The 21,748-nt window shown below is 38.0% G+C and overlaps 1 protein-coding gene across 2 annotated transcripts in view; it reads right to left on the bottom strand.

Moving 5' to 3' along the window:
- The window catches only part of SHANK2 (SH3 and multiple ankyrin repeat domains 2), a 319,025-nt gene that overhangs the window by 144,935 nt on the left and 152,342 nt on the right, over window positions 1–21,748 (bottom strand). For both annotated transcript variants that reach the window (XM_050897450.1, XM_050897451.1), the window contains one exon: window positions 16,717–16,792. In XM_050897450.1, coding sequence (XP_050753407.1) covers window positions 16,717–16,792 — 76 coding nt within the window. The remainder of the gene's footprint in view (window positions 1–16,716; window positions 16,793–21,748) is intronic.

Below are 21,748 nucleotides of genomic sequence, written 5' to 3'. Positions count from 1 at the left end.
AGAGCTGTTAGAATTGCCATAATTTTACAGACTTACCAATGGCAAAAGGGAAATAAAGAGATGTACCCATGGTCAGACAAGACACCTGAGATTTGAACCCAGCACTGTTACATTCAACATAACAACCATCATTTGTGTAGACTTTTCAAGACGGCAAGAATTTCTACTTTGCTAACAGCCCGTTAAGACAATACTTGAGGAAGGAAGTAGAAATGTCAAGTCCTTCATAAAGATCTGTATGAAGAAAATAAAGGTTGAAGCACAGGTTCCTGATGGAGGCAAACCCATGAAACTTAGCTTCCATTTCACAAGTAGAATAACTACCCCTATCTTAAAGCATGACTTATTCCAAAAGTTAAAATACTAAATTACAGAGATGGAAACTATCAGAACTACAGAATATGTTTAGGCAAGTTTGTATCACGTGTATTATTGCTGATTTCAATCTGAAAAACAGCATGTAGAGCACACTCAACTGGAAATGATCAGCATTATCTGGAAACAAAAATGGCTATTTGGTATATTGTCAATCTCTCCCTAAGGCAGAGAAAAAATGAATTTAAATAGGAATTATTTTCCTGATTCTCTCCAATCGTGCATCCCCTAGAAACATAATCTAAGTCTAACCTTTTCAGCTTTAACAAACTGGACTACAGCCTTCCAAGGCAGAAAAGTTATCTAACAGATCACACAGGAGATTCAAACAACCAGAGTTACAACCAAATGAGTAGCCTTCTCAGCCCACAAACCCTTCAGTCAGATGGCTTGCTCTATCCTTGAGTGAGAGGTTATTCTCTACAAGTTCACTTCTTTCAGTTGGCCAAATAAATCCAAATCTCTTCATTAGATCTTTTTTTATGTCCTCTCCTCAGTACTCTTGCAATTTCAATCTTTTTGAAAGATCTACTGAACTCATAGCTAGCTACATGTTAGAAGGATCAAATCACAGCCCAACAATAAAGGAAATGCCTTTTTTATTCTTTGCCAGATGCAATAAAACAATATGTAAACCATTCCATAAATTTATATACAATGTCTGAAAGCAGTCGCACTAATTCCTTTCAGGCTAAGACAGTCAATTTATGGTGGTTATATTCAAGCCCATAGAAGGGCATTTGGGAAATCTATTCGAGAGGAGCTCTTTACTGCATGTTCCAACAGTCATTCCCCGTTAAAAGCATATAAAGAATGTTCTCTCCGAATATTTCCCTTTTTTGGGAAGCTACCGTCCTGACACCATATAAAATGGAAATGATGTCTACAGCAAACCTTATTGTAAGATATAACAGACTTCCAGTGGAAAAACTTTTGCTGTCATTGCTGGAAGGGGTCAACCTTATTATTTGTAGTCATCTACTGTAATGACTCCAGGAAAATTGGCTAATCCTAGTAATTAAGGCCTTCAAGATTAATAAAGGCTCTGTATGTGATTGCTCAAGTTTCCCAGGCATTGATCATCCAGCTGTAGGTCTTACAGAAGAGCTTTCACAGCTCTTTGCGTAACATGCGGCAGAGCAATCACTTGTTCAAGAGGTATTAGCTACACCAGTAAGTGTCGTTCTTTGCACAGCAAATAGGAAAATACACAGATGGTCCCTACCTAACCCACTTACAACCCAAACAGAAACAGCAAGATGTAGTCAACCATATATTCAAACTCATAGTAACCTCTCTGTAATATGTTGCTGTCACATGCAGAGATTCTCTCACGTGATGATGTCTTTCATTGCATTGCAATGCAATTTGTCTTAATAATGTGTTGTTTGGTAAATATGTGATACAGCTTTGAACAATAACAGGCTGTTATGCTAAAGAATAATTCACAACCCAGTGCTACTGCCTTTGATAGAATCTTTTCGTAGTTTCTCACGATAACTTCTTAAATAACCAATAATAATTTCCAGCTATTTTGGTCAAACATGTTTTACCATTTTTCAGAATGTGTGTTTACTTTCTATATTTTGCTTTTTTCAACTGCTTATTCCCACCTTCTAGCAATGCTTTCTGTAAGCACAATATGCTCTTACAGGAGATATTCAGTAAAAATACAGTTACATATTTTGTCCTGCCTTGTGTCAAAAACACATGCATAGCACTTACTCTGTACAACTGATCAATCCTGCCAATATAATTTCAGCCATATAAGACAAGTCTAAATTTCCTTTAGAACATATGTTTATCTGGAAGTTTACAGCAAGATGTGTTTGGGAGGAAGGCAGTAAGAAAATATTTTCAAATAGCTGGTTGATTAAGTACCTCACCATTATACTCAAGGAAGACACAACCTGTCATTAGAACAGAAATACTGGAGAACAGTAAACTTTAAGTTGATAAACTCCTTATTAGGTAGATGAAGATAGAAGTCCAAGGTGTATAGTGATGGTACAATAATTAAAATATGATGGAGAAGGGATGAACAGAATCACGCAGAAGAACTAAAAACGCAGGGTCTTCCTTTCTGCTCTTCCGTATCTGAGGCCAAGAGATTCTCATAAAAGGGTATCTAAGTAAAAATATTGTTTCCTTCCTTTGCAGTGTTTGACTTTCCCCTTTCTTCTCCTTACCCCAAAAAACATCAGCATTGTTTGTAGGAACTCACAGATGTAATTGTTTCTCGTTTCTTCAGATAGGGTATTGGGGCACAGGCCTACATTTTCTTCCATGGAGCTACTGTACATAAAGTGGAGTTAGGCTGAAGCTGAACTGTTTCCCAAAACAATGATTTCATTATTGTGATCCAGAATTCTCATATCAGTACAACATTTACTGTTACAACTGAATTAGATTATTTAGAGGTCATATTTGGAGGTAACAAAGCTGCCCATACATAAAAGCTAATACAGTTCTCAAAATACCCTTTAGTGTCTTCAAAATAGTTACACTGGAGAATAAGCATTATTTCATCAGGCATTCACAATGACAAGGACTCCAAGCCAGTTTGCTATTTCACCAAAAAAACAATTACAAAATCAGGGCTGCATATGGACACGCAGCACAGAATAAAATGCTTAGTACTACCTACGGATTCCAGCTTTACAGGTGCTCTCAAAGAAATTGCAGCATCCAACGACAGTATCTTTACTAGCATTTCCAACAGTTGGTTGTGTGTCAATGCCTTATTGGCACAGCTGGCACTCAAGGAAAAAAACCAGAGAAGGAAAAAAAGGCCACCACCACCCCCCTTGCACTATTGTTCTCTCTGGCTTTATAATTTGTGGCAAATAACTTCAAATTGCAATAGAAAGGACATATTCTAATTTCTCCTCAGTCAACTTTACATTTCCTCCACGGCTGAATGGCTAACTCAGCATAGCCATGTCTTCCTCAGCTGGCTATGTTCAGGCCAAGTAAAGGAATGGGAAAAGAAGAGAGGATACTTCAGCAATACTCCTATATACTTCTTATATTCATGTATTTGTCTTTCCGATCTCCTGTATCAGTGCTGTTTCTACAGAGTTCAGTAAACATCACGTAGAGATCTTTGATCATGAGAAAAGCAAGGCTGCATATTTTCCATTGAAATTCATTTGTTGATGAAAGAGGTATATGCCAAACTGTAGCATGCCATGAAAGACATTTACGTATTCCCTAATTCCTCTATTGCACAGGTTTATATTGCATTGTGAGGAAATTACAGACTACAGTAAAACCTGAGAGGGCCTATAGCTTCTTCCACTTAAAAAAGTGTTTCATTCACACTTTTAAACAAGTAATCAAGCAGTCTTGATTGGATTTTGAATACTTGATACCCTTGGTAAAAAATGAACAGCTCTTCACTAAGTTACCAAAACCACCAGTATCAGTCATTAAGTGATTTGATAAGAATTAGGAAGTCAGAAAGATTGTGCTACTTTTTCCAGCCCTGTGACTGACAGAGTTGCCAAAAAAATTAACCGTAATTACAAAGAAGCAACTTATGTTAAAGAAAGTAACAGTGCGATATACGACAATGAATTTATGCTATAAAACATTACAAAGAAAAACAGGTTTTAAAAGAGAAACATTAAATTTTATGACACAAGTGCAAAGAAGTTACACAATTTCTTTACGTAGAACCAAGGAGAAACTTCCTCTCTCCATGTATGTATATCAGTCCACATTCTTTTAGCCAGCCTTTAATGATCCTTAATATCATATTCTTTGGTGTGCAGGAGAAGGGAGTAGGTAATCTAAAGTAATACCCAAGAAGTCAATTGATTTGGCTAGTACTACTTTTGTTTCTTTCCCTGATTTCACCTTAAGTTGCTGAAATTGTAACCACCAAAGTCACACAGTGCTATAGCAAACCAGGAAGTCCGACGACTTCCTGGAAATAGAAATCATCTCCTGGTTTTATATTATACAGAAATCTCAGGATAGGATATGAAAGAAAAAAAAAGTAAATGGTAAGGTCATGACCCTACATATATATATATGCACACACAATATATATATAGGATACATATGTACCCATATGTATGGATATATGGATATCCATATATGAAGATATATACACACAATAAAATGAGTATATATAGTCTTTTTTAAGAGAAATGTTATTAGTCTCTTGCATCTGCACTGGTAGGGAGAAAACAAAAAAGCATGGTGAGGTGAGGAGAGTGGCAAAGTGAGCTTAGAAAAAGAAAAGCTCCATTCCTCTATCTTAATTAATTTCATTTGTGTTTTAAAAATAAATAGTCAATTCAAGTACCACACATGACAAAGTAAAAATTAAACATGAAACATTCAGGCAGGTGTCCTTCTAGTATAGAACATGAGAGTTTTATAATGCAGAGTCCTTCAAACCATTTCATACAGATGTTCCATCAATCACATTAGTATTTTGGGCTACAGCACACTCCACTTATACCTGATACTTAGGAGCAATTTTCAGTTGTAATTATCAAGCATCTGCGCAATCTAAGTCTGCACTATGAAAATATTAATATTCATTGCTCATACTATCAGCCTTGAACAAATAGACTGTACGAACGCATACATGTTTAGGTAACTAGAATATTTATCCACCTCACTTCTTAGGTTTGTATTTTTCTACCCCAAAGCAGCTGCAGTTCCAGCCCCTGCTACTGCCACCAAGCCACACAGAACTAGGAATTCTCTCCCTAAGCATCTTAACATACAAAGTATTTACACAAAAGGTATAATAATAATAGCAGCTATTAATAACAACACTGTTTTTCTATATAGGTCTTTTTAATCAATAATTTTCCAAATGTTTTTGTTAAAGGTGGTCAATATTATCACAGACAACCACAGTAACAAGGAGAAGAACGTGTTCAACGCTAGCAAATAGGACAAGTAACAAAGGTAGAACCAGGGAAGTAAATCCAGATCTAAGATAATGGTATGAGTGTACAAAAATATAACTATATATAACAATGAAGATTTTCTTCAGCTGATGCAGCATCTGAACTAGTTCATAAAGCTTGCTAATCAATCTCTATGCTTATCTCAGAGTTGGCATGCATCAGACAGGACTTTGAATTTTTTCCTTCCCTTTTTAGAGGGAGCCACTGGAACATATGCACAACCGTGCTGGGTTGGACATGTGTCGGTCCTTGGAGCCCAACACCCTGTCTCTGCCAAAGGCCAAAAGCAGAGAAGGGTGTAAGAGACGGCCAAGCACATTCGGTGCTTCCCCAAAGTACTCCACCAGCTCCCAGCCAAGCTGCGCTACTTGCTCCTTCGCTCACTGAAAAACATGGTATGCTGCATTCCCTTCTTCTTGTACAGTTTTGTCATCACGCTTTGGCACGTGCACGTTCCATGGCAATATAGGGGATTATATCTGCCTTCCTCAAGATCTCTTGATTTGTGTTTCTATAATACACTTTAGTCACACTTTCAGTAAAAAAAAACCAAACCCAAGTGTTTTATTAACACTTTTAAAATGTGTTACAAGCCCTTTAAGGTTTGATATTGCAGGTCTTTATAACAATTATTAAACTCACTACACGTTTCAGTATCGTAACTTGATTTGCTCACTCAGCCATTCAGAGAGTCTAAACATACTAAAGGTTAAACATAAATAAATTATGAAATAGGGGAAAGAGACTGGTGATTTCAGGACTGGTGATAACCGTGAGTTTCAAATTAGTTTTGAGGGATCCCTCAGGGCTTCCATCACACCCTGTTTGCTATGATGAGCAGGAGGAATTATTGTCCTCCTGTCCTGCATTCCTTGGAAATTAAATACAGCTCTAACCAGAAGAAGTCTGAGTAACCCTGACTGTTCATTTCAGCTTTACAGATGTAAGTATTTCACTTAAAATTCTACATTGTACAGAAGTGTATAGTGCTTTAATCATCAGCGTTAAAATTCCTGTAAAATTTTATGACACTTTAGTATAAGGCATGTCACGAATAAGTTTCAAGTTCTGTCTCAAAACAAATGAGGTATTAACCAAAGCATAGAGGAAAGTTTTTCTGAAAACATTTTCCCACTTTTTTCTTCTCCAAGAGCTTTAAAAATACAGTAGAGTGAGAAACTTTGATTTTCTAGGATTTTACTGAAAAGACATTAAGAGGTGATTTCAGTTAGAGTTTAATTTTCACGCATCCCTTTAAAAATCCTGACTAATCGCCATATCATTTTACAATCCCATTAACAACAAAAACGAGGTGGCAACTCTACCTTTTTTCTGCAATATATTCTCCCCTCTCTCCATTGCTCTAATTACACTAAGTCCTTGAGTTATTTTAAGCCTACTCCAAGTTTTGTTTACTTATGTGCAAAACAGCTTGAGAAATGTCCATCTTAACAGCTTTCCTGTCTAACAGTATCATAATTTTCAGCAATTTTGTCAAAGCATGGCCAGTTTAGCCCACAACTTTGGTAGCAATGAAAAATCATTGACCTTACCAGCTGCTGAAGAGAGAGAGCTCTGCTTTATTTAAATTGGCCATTACTTTTCGTAAGTGAATGTTGAACTGGAATCTCTCCGTATTGCCCCCTTTCCTTTGACGTTCAGCTATAGCTCACTCGTTGCATTGACGCGTAATTTCTGGAAATATGAAGCTTTTATTTTCTCAGTACTGGAGACAGGGTAAAAATTTTGGTTTATCATTTAAACTCAATTCAGTAATTAACTTAAGAATTTATGCTATTTCAAGTGTTTACAGTAGAAGTATAAACCACCTCTGCTATAGTTACAACCATTCTACAAATCTGAGAGTGCTATACTGTCAGTCTTTGGAAATGCTAGTTTAAAGGATCACACAATCTACTCAATATCAGCCCTAGTTTTCAACTGTAGCATTAAAATCTTAATTCTGAGACCTGTTATCTGTGCCCAACGTGGGGTTTTTTGTTTAAAAAAATAGAGAAATTGGGAGACACATGGGTAGCAGTCTTTTTTTTAAATATGCAGTTACCTCTATTTCCTAGTGCACGTATTTAACTTAACATTCATTGTTCTTCTGTTCAGAATTTTGCCATGAAATCAGTTTTAGTGAAATGCTTATCCATTAAAGCAAATCTTTCATTGATATATTTTAGTCTAAATTAAGCCTTCGTTAGACATTATTTCTCCAGAATATGGGATGAAATTTTATGTCAGAGAGAGCAGGCACCCCCAGCAATATCACCAGCTATTCAATCGGTAGATCTGCCAATCATTCAAATCTAGCATCCCCACCTGCACGCCACAACCTCTGAGGACAGAGCTAGCATCTGTCTCTTGGCTCAGTGAAAGAATAATAGTTTCAAAAGACTTGGATAAAGAATCGCTCTATCCGCCAGGTTCTTGGCATTCATCAGCAATACAAGGTATGGGTTTAAGTTGAAGCAGTCTAACATACGTGGGACTCAAGCCCAGATCTTCTTTATTCCAGGTGAACACCCTGACACCAGCTATTATTTGCTCTTCAGCAGGTCCCTCTTTGTAGGGTTTGACTCCACTCAATTTATAAAGAAATACAACTCCAGCACATCTATTTTGCCCCAAGACAAAACAAGACATCCTCCTCCCATCAACCTTATGTTTTGCACAATGGAAGTGACCAGCTTTACCTAGAGCATGAAAGTCAACCCCGTTCTGACTTCTCAATAGTTTCTTAAGAGGAAAAAAAGACATATGTTGCCTGCCAGTCACCCTTAGAATTTGCCTTGTAGATCAAATTCTGCAAATGCAACAAATAATTGTGGAAGTCTGGCTGGAAAGAGGAAAAAAAAGAAGTGGTTTAAATCATTGCTCCCACTGGAGGAAAGCCCACAGTGTGAGCTCAACAGTTATTTGTTCCCTTTGGCCTGCCAAAACTTAAAAATGCATCACTTACAATCAGAGGCACCATATGTCGGCTTTTGCTCATCTAGTGATTAGGTGAGAGGAAGGCAGCCAAAGGTGTAGTGGGGCAGGGAATTAAAGGTCACACAGAGGAAGCTAAGTCATCGCAGTGGAGGCTAGGAGACAGGAATGTAAAACACTAATTGCCAGAAACTTAATCGTTCTCCTTTTCCCCAAAAAACAAACATTTTAATCTCTGGTTTTCCTCTGCTCTATCCTTGCATCTAATTACGTGGCTCCTGTTTCTAACTAACCTGGTAATGCACCCTCACAATCTTTCCTTGCTGTCCTCACCTTCTGTCTTTTCCATTCCTTTTTCCTATATTTTTTTAAATTTTCTCTATTCTAATTTAGAAAACTTTATTTCTCCCCATGCACAGGATACAGGCTGCTGCTTTCAGTTCTGACATTTAAATCCATCCTGTCCTCCAGCATCCAGTCAGAGGAGTTACAGAGAAAATACTTTTGAGCTTGAGAGTATCAGCTGCTGAGCAGGAAACGGCACATCCACCAAATCATGGCCCTTGCAATCAGGGTCTTCTGTACCCGTAGTTACACAGTTAGGTTTTCACTAGCACTAGAGGTAGATCCTTAAAGTTTTTCAGAAAGAGCATTTTAATTTTAAATTTGGGAAAGGCTATATATTTTTTTTTCAACTCTGGTCTTGGAAACTGTTGGTCTGTCTTTGCTAACGCTTTACCGCTAAAAATTTAGGCAACCATCTAGCCCAGAAAATGTCTGACAAATTTTAATCATTAGTTATAAAACCACTAGTTACAAAGCCACTAGTTGCTAAAAGCAGGATCTTACTGAAGTGCTTCAAACAAACTTCACTATTAAGGCAGCAAACAACTTAAAAATGCACTGACAAGTTCATGGAAACTCTTATCACTCACGGTATAGTTTTGCACCTTACTGTAATTGTATTAGACTTTAATATTCCATCTTCATGCAATTATACTACAGATTTCAACGAAGAGATACTACAGTTCAGATACATACACACACATACACCCTTTTTACCTCCTATTTTAGCAATTGCTTCAAATATTTTCTGTAGTCACCAACAAAAAAATCTCAGTTGTGGCAGCACACAACAGCAGGGGAGGCAAAGTGCAAAGTTGTTTATTAGCAAGTAAGATCATTTTCATTAGAAATTAAATAACTGTAAATGAAAAACTTCACATTTTACGTCTCCACCTGTTCCACAAAATCTACAATGCCTTAATTATTGCTTAAACATGTATGTAATTTTCCAAATTGTATTAAATTATATTCTTCAAGTTAATGAGGCACAAGGTATTAAAAATGAGCTACCCTCATCTTTCTGCCTCACACATGAAGAGCAGTTCAGTGCTATCAGACTATTATACTCACAGTAAATGAATTAATTCAGAGCAGGCATCAGGCAAGCCCAGCAAAATATCTTCAGAAATAAAGTAACAATACACGCACACAAAACATTTTACACATTTTGTTTTCTATAACTTGGTTGGTGCTGACTGTTCTCTATGCCTAAAAGAGCCAAGAGTATCACATATGCAGAGATCTTAAATCTTTAAAATCTCAACAAGGATTCAGCTGTAACCACATCACTATATCACGTGGTTATAGCTGTATATCTATTTCATTACAACTATGAGCATACTCAGATATTTTTGCTACCGTCTCCCGGACAAAAATTGAGCTATGTATATATGTAAAAAAGTTAAAATACTACTGGTTTTACTTCTTTCCACCAGAGGAAACCAAGAATTATTTTTAAAATCTATGCCTGCAGCTAAGAAGAGCTGTAAAATCACTTTCAACTTATTATCATTGTATCAATCCCAGAATAAAGTAACAGAAATCGTGAATTTATTGTTAAGAATGAACAGCATCCATTCTAATATCCTTACTCCAGTTCCTGCAAGAGATCAACTGAACAGTACAAACTTCACAGAAAACATCAGTACAGTGGAACTGGTGCCATCCAACAGAAAGACAGTTATGTCAATGCAGAAAGACCTATTCTCTGTGCAACGATACTTCTCTCAGAGCCTCCCTCGCTGTTCTGCAAGCCTAGGGAGAACCAACATGAAAACGTGGCAGGCAGGATATAAAAAAATAACAACAGCTCTTATACATTCCTTCCATTTTTGTAATCCATTTGCCAGGATTTAACAGATTGCTGCCGATGGCTGCACACAAGCAAGCAGCACTCAGCAAGTACGTACGCTAGATTCACCGCAACACGGAAACGGGACCACTGCTAAGCCACAACCAGGAAAAGGTCCCTTAGCTCCCCGCCTAGCGTTACGTACCTCATGACTTGCAATGACCAGAACTTTACAAAAGGATTCCATCCATTTTAAATATATATTTAAAGAGATGAAGAACTGCATTTTTCCAGAAGGAAGACAATCTATTTATGTAAAATATCCACATGAAACCAGATATCAAACTAGATGAAAGTATTTCGGCATCAGATTGAGAGCTTCCACTAAAAGAAGGGTAGTTACTGCGTAACACAATTTTGGGACAAAGACTGAGGTATTCAACAGGCAGACTCTGCAGATTAAAAAATAAAAAGCACTACACAGCATGCTGAATTACAGGGGTGGACAACTTCAGCTGTGCCAAAGAGTCTCTCCAAGCTGTCTGGGATTAAAGTTTATACTGCTCTATCTGACAGTGCAGATGACAACATCAACAGAGAATTGCTGGGAAACACAGCTGAGAAGAATCTCTCATTTTTGTTAGGTGTTTGTATGTAAATTGGCTTTTGAGCAGTTGCTTCTGTCAGCTTCTATGCTCATGAGACTTGGATGCTGCCACCTGACTCCAAGTAGGGACATTAGGGTTAATGAATTAAGCTTTTAATTAAGCTTTCTTACACATACCTCCCAGACTACACAATGCAATTTTCCTCTTTTTCTTCATCCAGAAAAATAGCACTAAAACCAGAAGGCAAATCAATTTGGTCCCATCATTAATTTTGTGGCAACAAGCCTTTGAAAAAGGTTATTTATTATTACATCCGTTCCTGTGAGCTTCTAAATACTGCTGTAGCCATAGGATGTTGAGAAATGGCACCAAGAAAACTTCTTCCATGCAGTGATTAGTACCAGTTAAAGTGATTAGAAAAAAACCCAAAAGATGTGAAAGTCGATTGTACTGTGAAGAAAGTGAAGACACAGAATAGGCAGGAAATCTTACATTTATATCACATACTTCATAATTGCATTGAAGTTGGCATTCAATTATGCTATTGACTTTTGCTATTTCACTGTTCTGTTGGGGGTGGGAGGGAGGTGATGCAATTAATGCAGTAGTAAAAGTTTCCACTATTGTGTTCTAAAGTTTCCAAATCCATGAAGGCAACTGGATCATGTTTTCCACCAAATCAAGTTTATAATCTTTACATAGTACAAAAATTGCTCATATTGTTTACGTCTCCAGAGTATGAAAACTAAGTTACCACTTTATCATCAGTCACATCACATTTAAAAAGGTGCTAACATTTTACATTTGAAATTAAACAACTAATTAATTTCACATATTTTAATTTGATAACTTAATTTTGTCTTCTCTCTGATTTTCCTGACTCAACTATTCACTGTCCTATCTTGAGAGAATTAATCAATTCCCTCACTTCAGTTAAAAAACAGACAAAAATTTATCATTTCTAAAGGTTTACCTTATTTTTAATTTTTAAAAAAATAAAGAATTTTTTTAAATTCCAACATCCATTCTATGCCTTAGCAATAATTTCTGTTATTAAACTGGAATTCAACCTTGATGAAATAACTGATTTAAGGCCTACAAATAATTTTCTTTGAATTAAAGGTAGCCCTGAACTTTAACTAGACTTCTGAAGAATATTTACAATACTTTGGGAGCTTTTGCTTTGCTGGTCACAATATTGCCCATCCAGCCTAGACCAGACTGACCCAAAAAAATATTTTTCCTAACAAGCTCACTGCGATCCGCCCCCGCCCCAGCTCTCAAAAACAATGTCCAATGGTTATCTTGACCACTGCCAACCACAAATACAGGGAAGACACAAAACTCCAGAGACATGTCAAAGCACTCTTACATTATCTCCTTGCAACTTTGTTGGTATATCTGCTCTTTAGGACAAGGGGTAATGGTTTTAAACTAAAAGAGGGTAGATGCAGACTAGATCTAAGGAAGAAATGTTTTACGATGAGGGTGGTGAAGCACTGGCACAGGTTGCCCAGAGAGGCGGTAGATGTCCCATCCCTGGAAACGTTCAAGGTCAGGTTGGACGGGGCTCTGAGCAACCTGATCTAGTTGAAGATGTCCGTGCTCATTGCAGAGGGGTTGGACTAGGTGACCTTTAAAGGTCCCTTCCAATCCAAACTATTCGATGATTCTATTCTATGATTTTTATGATTTTTCCATCCTCCAAGGAGCATAAAGGCTCTAAGGCATGTCAAGCAAGTACAGCCTTGGACCATGGCATTTCGTGGGGCCTGACACCATGAGTGCTGCCTGCTTGCTCCATCTGGCGAGGCCAAAGGAAACTTTGCCCATCCCACTTGCCACCTCAGCCTCCAGAGCTGCAGCCTGGGACAAATGTCCAGGGACATGTATTTACTCCTGTTTGTCCAATAAGAGCTCCTGCTAGCATAAGAAACTTTACCCTCTCTCACACGTATGTCATTGCAACAAAGCCTATCCTTCCCTTCGACATTTGTCCATCCGCATCAGATTAAAGGAAAATGACTGAAAGTAATTAGTTCTTGAAAGGTTTTAATAAAATAGTAAAGGAATCCATGGAAAGGAATATCAGCAGTAGCAGCGCGTGACAGCTGCAAGAGACAACATCATTTTTGTGTAACAGAATTAATGTATCCCATCAGCATTTAAAGCAGATAATACATTAGACCTGGTAGTTTCAAATATTATATTTGTATGATATTTAATGACTATTTGTACTGGCAAGCAAGTCTCACTGCCTTTCTACATATTAGTAAGTATACTACCCATTTTTCTGAAGTATTAATGTATGGATAACTGATCTCTTATGCAAAGCTGAAATAGGATTTAATGAACTTCCATTACTCAAGCTGCACATTTTCCTAAAGATGAAAAATGCCATGTACAATGTATTTTCCTGCATGTGAATAAGCCCATTAATACAGATTTCTGAACAAAGTGTTTCTACTCAGCAATTTTTGCCCTTTGGGAGGGGGAAGGAAAAAGAGAAGGGAGCAGACACTTCCCCTCACTCCCCCACATCATCTCCAGAAAGGAACTGGATCGGCTTTGTTAATACTTTGGTTTCAAAGCTGTTCTTAGTACATAGGCTCAATTGCCTTCTGACAAACGTTTATTAAAACTTAGCTGCAAGCAGTTAAATCTGTTTTACTATACTCTTCCCCTACTTTGATAGGAAATGGTAACAGAGAAAGTAATCAAAGCAGTTCAAATTGGGAAATATCGAGAATTGCTGTTGGTTTGGCATCTTGTTTGCCTCTATTTACAATTCCCCTCCCTGAAGAAGCCCATGCTAGGAATTAAATCTGTAGATACTAACAAGACAAACTAATCTCCAGTCAGATTCTTAAATGCAAATTCTTTTTCTTTAGCAGCAATACATGAGCACCAGTAAAATTACCATTTAGATGTACAAAAAGCTGATTTGCAGCCTCAGTCAAGTATCTGAAATGCAACTTTGTGTGCTATTGCAGTTTTAGGACAGCAAGTCCTTGAATTCTATTTTGTTTAGGAAAAAAGTATCAGAACAGCATTTCACTGCATGTCATGTTTGTAAAGGATGAAAAAGGAAGTTTACCTTTCATCATGGTGTATGTTCTCTGTAAATACATCATTACAGTAAGTTATTATATGCACCTCAGAGAAACAAGTATTTTCTTTTCCAGAAACTAACTAGGTTTGGAAACTTGGACACCAAAAACATTTTTTTAGTTTTCCTCATGTTATTTTACAAAAACTCTAAAATTACTGTACTTTTCTCTACTTAAAAGTGTGTTAAGCAAGTCTGTCTTTCCACTGTATTTCTTGGAATTTCCTGTTAATTCTACCCTCTCTACCTTTCCCTCTCGATTTCCACTATTACTTTTCAAAATGGGTCCACTGGGTTTCAGATTCTCTGTGGAAACCATCCTTGAGTTTTCTTCAAAACTTTGCTTTACTCAGAAGCTGCCAGGAGAACTCCATTGCTTTCCCTCTTACGGCTCAGACAATATAGATATCGATGCCAGAATCAGGAACAGTTGCAGACATACTTCATACCTAATTTCTCAATAATAAGGCTGTACAAAACCTATCATTTTATCTGATAAACTCTCCTGCTTAGCTGTAGTCCTGAATCAGGTAATGTAAATTTTTTGAGAGCTTTGCTGTTGCACTGCACAAGCCCAATACCTTAACAGGAAAAAAAAAAAAACCCCAAACAATCAAAAAATAAACCAACAACCTCCTCCCCTTCCCCCTAAAACCCCCAAACATCTCACACACTTTCCGTGACTTCCCAAAAGCAGAGAGTATAATCCATTCATCCCCAACAGCTCACTGGTTAAAAGACATACTTGAGCACCACTGAGATGAGGTTCAAGCCCTTGGTCTGGGCTTTTGGGCTTTTGCTTTCAAAATAGCCTCTCTAATCAATAGAGTACTGCCTAGTTCAGAAAGGCAGATGGCATTGTTCTCTCCCAGGAATGGACCTGAATTTTCTTGGAAAAGGACAACAAAAAATCCAAATGCTTTAGAATCAATAGCTGCCCCCCTCCAAAAAGAAAAAAAAAAAGAAAGGTTTTGATGGAACTGACATTTTCTAATGAAAAAATCTTTTGTTACAAAGCAGCAGTAGGTTTCCAAGGGGGATTATTCGGTATCTCTGAGGCAACATGCTGCAGCCACAGCTTCTAGCTTTAGAGAAACAACCCTATCCATTAACACTGAAATATAGCGTCAAGGCTATGAATTTTATAGAATAATGATCACTCAAAGAATCTTGCAAAAAGCCAACTCTGCTCACTGGAAATGTAACCAGCAACCCGTGAGCTTGCTCTGCAGAACAGTTATGTGTTTCATAGTACAGGCTAACAGCTTCTCTTGACAACTTTATCATTATTAGACTACCCAGTCAATCACATCGTTGTCCAACAGTGCAGAGCTTTGGTAACTTGGCTGATCACGGCAGGGGAATACGCAAGATGTTGAAATGGGATTTCTCTGTTCCTAAGTCACAGCAGCAAGAGCTGATGCCCTATAGCACACCGTATACAGTAACAGGAAGATCAGAGCCTCCAAGATGGGATGACTGTAGCCAACCCACAAGCCCGTGCTTCCTCCCACCGTGTCACCAAACCTTCCCTCTTCATCCAACATCGCAACACTCTTTCAAACCACAACTCAAGGGACTGCAGTTTTACATATTTTTCAAATATTTATAGGCTGTATGCAGTAGACAACCAGCAGGCCCCTTTCCTTTCAGAGCTCCACACACCGACTGTCAGGAATACATCAGGACATCTTGGGTATCCAAACTACTTCAGCTGACTAGAACTCCATCCTCCCTCCCCAAATTATTTAACTGACATAGAAACTATGCGTGACCCTCAGAACAACGATTAAGATCACATAATAAAACCAACAGTTACCACGTTTTCTTTCTTTTTTTTTTTAGTGTGCTACATGAAACTCTGCCATCATTGCTTTACACATTTCAGAATTCTTCTCCTACAAAAAAGGTGGTTTTCTTGAAAACATAAAAAACCCCAAGCTGTAATTAGACAGGAGAAAAGCGTAATGACTCCAGTATGCCACCACAATTTTCTCAAGAAGACACCAACAGCTAACAGAGGTTCTGTGCTTTAAAAATCATCCTTTCTACCAGAAGTTGGCTGTATGTCCAATGTATACGCAGGTGGGAGAAGAACCTGCTTAAAAATCATGAATACTCAGCAGAAACTGCAAATAAATAATATAATTTCTAATTTCTAAATTCCTCATTTCTAACAGCCTAATTTCTACTTAGGATCTAAGATACCGTTCAAAACAACAAATCACAAAAATTTTATTTTGGTTTTCTTGTCAGCAAGTATGGTTCTGTGAACGGATATAGAAGGCCTGATCTTGTGAAGTATCCAACTTAAGTGGTCCTTGACTGTAGAAGCAGCTGGAACATACTGCTTCTGTGAAATGCTGATCTCTTTCACCACTCATGAAAACAAAATACTGATACTCACTACTTCATTACTCACTATTTTTGTAGACCCATCCCATATGAAAAAAGTAAGCTGTGATAAAAAACAGTTTAGATGTAGAATGATACCGAGAAGCTCTGTTTAGTAATCTGCTTCCCTCTTCCCCTTAAAAGTCTAAACCAAAAGTAACAATTAAATAAAACCCAGAAAGGTTTTGTAAAGAGATTGCGACCAAAAAGAAAAATTCTTACCTTGAAGCATCAAAGCTGTCATAGGATCCAACTGTGTAGTGTCTAAACAGTTTCTTTGTTCTATCTGTTCGTGTTTCTGCACAAAGGAAAGAGAACTTTTAATAATACTCCTGTATTTCTTATTCAAGTGCTGTTTTAATTTGCAACTTCAAGGCGGATTTTCTGCTATACATCAATAACAGAAAACTTACAGTACTTCATAGAATCATAGAACGGTTGAGGTCGGAAGGGACCTCTGGAGGTCATGTTGTCCAACCCCCCTGTTCAAGCAGGGCCACCTACAGCTGGTTGCCCAGGACCATGTCCAAACAGCTTTTGAATATCCCTGAGGAGGGAGACTCCACAACCTCTCTGAGCACCCTATTCCAGTGCTCAGTCACCCTCACAGTAAAAAAGTATTTCCTTATGTTCCCTTACAGTGAATTAGCATGGTTTCAAGGTGTTCTGAAAAAAATTTTGACTTTGGAGTTGAGACATTCTTTTATCATATCATACACACCAAGTGAATAAGGAGAACTTCTTGCAGATCATGTATCATATGATACATTCACAAGTTTTAAAGTTCCACCCACATTCTCAGTGGCAAAACCTTTCAAGTCCAATCTTTGGTTCTTTTATAGGTTGGACTAAGAGGCAAAATACAAGAAGAAAGAAAGAATTCAAACCAGCAACACATTTCAGAAAGGTTGGAAAAATAGCCAAAAGAATGCAAACCAGTATTTTTTTGTTTAAACACATACACACACACACGTGCACACAAAAATAAAGCTATTTCTATATTTTATTAGGCATATGGAGAATGGGGTAGCGGGAAAAGTAGCTGCCCACATTCATCGCCATCAATCAAATCTCACAGGAAACAGTGCTATGAAACTTGTAGTACCATTATATAGCAAAAGCAAACAATCCAGACAACTGAGGGATATGGGGTGATGCAAAAAACCAAAGAAACCCCATATTTGGGAAACATGAAGAACAAAGGAATAAGATACAACAATATATCTACTAAAAAAGGCATTTAAAATCTCAAATACATTAAAATTTTATATTTATGCCTTTTCTGAAGAAAAAAACATCCATCCCACTGAAGCAGTTCCCACGTCTAGTGGTTGCAGCATTAAATCAACCTCTAGGGCTATGAACATTATGTTCACAAGTATTTCTACAATTCACCAACATTAGCACTGGTTTAGTATGGGTATGACAGTTAAAGTACTTAGTTTACAACCGTATCTATAGAACAACAGACAACAGAGCTAAACATCTCTCTCTTCCTCCTTCATTGTCACATTCTTCTTCAGACTGACAGAAAAACACACAGAAGCGTACTTTCAAAGAGGCATTCAAATAAAGTAAAACTTTAACAAAAAAGAGAGTAAGGAACCTTCTTTGGTAGCTTTATGTATTACAATAATAGTTGTTCGAATGTATCAATTTTCTGAGTCTTACTCAGCCTTTACCACAATAATATTTTAGTGTATTCATTTTTCCTCAGATGAGTATCTTTAGCGCAGCCCCTTTTTATATGGCTTCTTCATTCAAGGGAAGATACTCATGCAGAAACTGCAGTTTTTGAGACAGGAAAAAGTCTTGCCTAAATACAGCTTGGTCCTCAAATGCAATCACATTAAGTTAGGCTAACAGACATCAAAAATCAAATTGAAAAGTTTCTGGTTTAGCTTGTGACCATGAAATTCTCATCTGCATGGCTGAGGAATTTTTCATTGAAGGACAGCCTGACTCCGTCCAAACAGATTTGATTAGTTCTCCAAGCTAGACATAGCCCTCAAGGTACACCATCTCTATGTCACAACTTTTAAGGATGTTAAAAATTACTGTGAGAGGTAGTGCTGTCAGATGACCAAGTGCTAGTCTGCAGAGAGAAAAAATACATCAGTGCAGGATGACAGGCTTTCAACATGGCCAAGGAGCACAGTGCAGAAGAAAGTACTGGGAGGCAGACTTTGGGAAGAAGGGTTGACAAAACGCATCTTTCCTTGCTTTAACCAGTACAGCTGACACATAACTGGATCGTGCCCCCAGCTGGAGACACAAATACAAATACATGCACAATACAGAGGAATTATGGCTGAAAATATACGGGAGGGTTGCAGCTGGCTGAGAGTAAGCAAGTTATTTCTTCATAGCGGTGCACCAATTTGCAACATACAAGAAAAGCAGTACTAAGAAAAAACAGAAATACATACTTTTATATAAATTTTGTGGAGACTAGTCAGCCTCCTTCCTACAGGATGGCCAAAAAGGGAGAAAATCTCTATTATCATATGAATCCTACTTGATAGTTTTGTATAGGCTTATTTTGCCCCTTTGTCACTCACCTACAACCTGGATTTTCTGCCAAAGAGGCCTTACCTTTACCCTAGGTTCCAGCTCCCACTGCCCTTACCCCCCTGCCTTTCTGGAACACCCAAAAAGGACACAACTTGCTCCAGGACTCACCTAGCACCTACCTAGACACAACCAAAGCTCAGCCAGCCAGCACGTTAGCTGCAGGGCTGGAGGACAACGTGCTGCCTTTCACAGCATAAGAGCTGTAAGTGTAGGGAGCAGCAATGGTACCCAAGGCTACATGACAGCTGCTCAAAGAGATTTGGCTTTGAAGTAGCTCACTGTATGACCGTACCTCTTAACATGCTGTAAGGGGTTCCGTGAATTTTATGGGTCATGCCTTTGTTGCTAAGTTTACAAGTTTAGCTTCAAAATCCAACGCCCTGCTGTGACGTGGAATAAAGTGGCCTGCATGAATTGCAGTTTATTCCCCATCGAGCAACATTCTTTTTCACACTATCCTAAAAATCAGATTAATATCAAGAGACATAATCAGAAGAAACACAGGAAAACATAAACCTGGATTCCACTTAGAGTTTACCACTGGCCTGTTTTCAGAAGTTCACTTATAAATAATTAAAAGAACAAAGTATGATGAAGAATATTTTGGAAATCTTAAAGCCACTGCTTGAGACTTAAGGAGCCAGATGTTTCTTCTGCAGAAACTGTTTTCTATAGCATGATATTTCAGCGCTATTAACGAATACAAAGTGGGTGGGAGGAACGGAAAGGCGCAGTAAGACAGATAGCTTTGTTCAGCTACTTAGTATTGCAAAGCCAGCATTCTTCAGCTGCAGCTTGTATCTGCTCCCTGTCTCTCCCACCCCTCTACTTTCCCCCACTTCTTTGTGTGCAATCGTATTCACAGGGATTATTTGGGAAACCATTAGCCTTACAAATCCCTGAACTCAAGGCTAAGTGCTATGTTTCCCAGGTTGCTGTGGAAGTTCTTTAATTACTCTCTTTCCCTAACCTCTGACTCAGATGCCAGTCTGTCCTGTTATGCAGCATAAGTACAGATATCCAAAAGCGGGGGAGGGAGGATCAGGAATCTGCCATCATAAGGAACTGGATACTGGGGGGGAAAAAAAAAAAAAAAAGGTTCCATTCTCTAAGTTGACTAAAGAATACAAAGAACCTATAGGCAATTGTTTAACAAATGCTTTTCTGAATTCAAGCCACATACAGGATAATAGCACTATTATAGGTATAGTAGCACCAAAGGGTTAGTTCCAGGTTTCACTGGATTTTTACCCATTCTTATATCCCCAGGTTTTCTGAAGACCAGCACTTTTAATCAGAGCGCTTTGGAGTAAGTTAAGACCACCTAAGACTAATAACCTATCATCATTTATGGAGTTTTTACCTGTGGAATCCTTTGAGGCTTTCTTTTTAAACTTGGCTGCAGACAGATTAGAAAGACTAGCAAGAAGATACGGACAAGAAGGTCTAGAAAAACATTATTTAACAGTGTATATATTACCACATTGTTACTGAGAAGAACATCTGTCACCACAGATGAAAAGTCAGTGCATCAAATCAGATCAGTTCAAAAGTTATTCTAGGAGGCAGAACAAAACACCAGTGTTTGCAAAAATGGTATAGTTTCCTTTACATTGACAGAAAAACGGAACATTGGTATATCATTTGAAATGTCTAGATTTCTTGAGAAGCCCATATTTTACTAGAGTTACTCCATTGTATTTTTTCCTAATATCTATAGTTGGTTAGAAGACTTTCTCTGACCGTCTCTAGGTTACAGCAATAGGACATACCTGGCCATGAAGCACCAGGATAAAGGTCACAGCTAACAACTCGGTTCTCACAGTACTGCACTGCTGTTCACAGAGTAAACACCATTTATGTGAAAAGGAAGGCTCCCTCTACAGCTACTGAAACTATTTTCCATAGGAACACAACATCACCATAAAGCTCCCCACTTTCTGCTAAAAAAGAAAACAGAAAAAAAAACCCCAAACCATCTAAGGCGTTTTATTCACATCATTTAATTTGCCATCTATGAGCAATGTGAGTCCTAGTATGATGAGAGCCATAGAAGAGTCTGCAAGGAACAAAATAATGCGGCAAGCTTTTTCCTGGTCCGTTCTCCACTGAAGCCAATGGAGTTGCAGGAGAAATAAGCTATTTGCACTGTGCAATAGTGGTAATACAAATAAAAAAGCCCTAGCTGTTTCTTTATTAGAATCATTTATTGTTGCAGGCATTTCAGTAAGCAACAGACTCAAACCCTGCCATTCCAGAATGTCATTTATAGGGTTCGAAGAAAGGTGAACATTGAGAAGATGCAGGTGAAAAACATTTTCTCCTTTTCTTCTTCCACCTTAGCAGCAGTGATGGCTTTCCTCAGCCAAGAAATATGTATATGACTTCCCTGTAGCTTCGCTGTGTTAGTCTGATAACTGACCACAGGACTCCAACAGCGCCTGCAGGCATTACCAAAAGCTGAAAAATCACTGACATGAAAAGCAAGAAATAAAATTTGGACTCTAATCCACAAAGACAGATAACGCCATTCTTGCTCTGTTTCTTCAGTGATTAGCACGTAACTATTGTAGGCATGTTAGAACAGACAACCCGATTACCACACTGACACTATTATTTGTAGTAGATTGCTTACATATTTGATATTGTTTGGAAGAGTAAAGAACTGGGGGGGGGGGGG

Source organism: Gymnogyps californianus, chromosome 5 (genome assembly GCF_018139145.2).
Source record: "Gymnogyps californianus isolate 813 chromosome 5, ASM1813914v2, whole genome shotgun sequence".
NCBI classification, from domain to species: Eukaryota; Metazoa; Chordata; class Aves; order Accipitriformes; family Cathartidae; genus Gymnogyps; species Gymnogyps californianus.
Note: the sequence above shows the minus strand (reverse complement) of the source record. Positions and strands in the feature narration are given on the sequence as shown.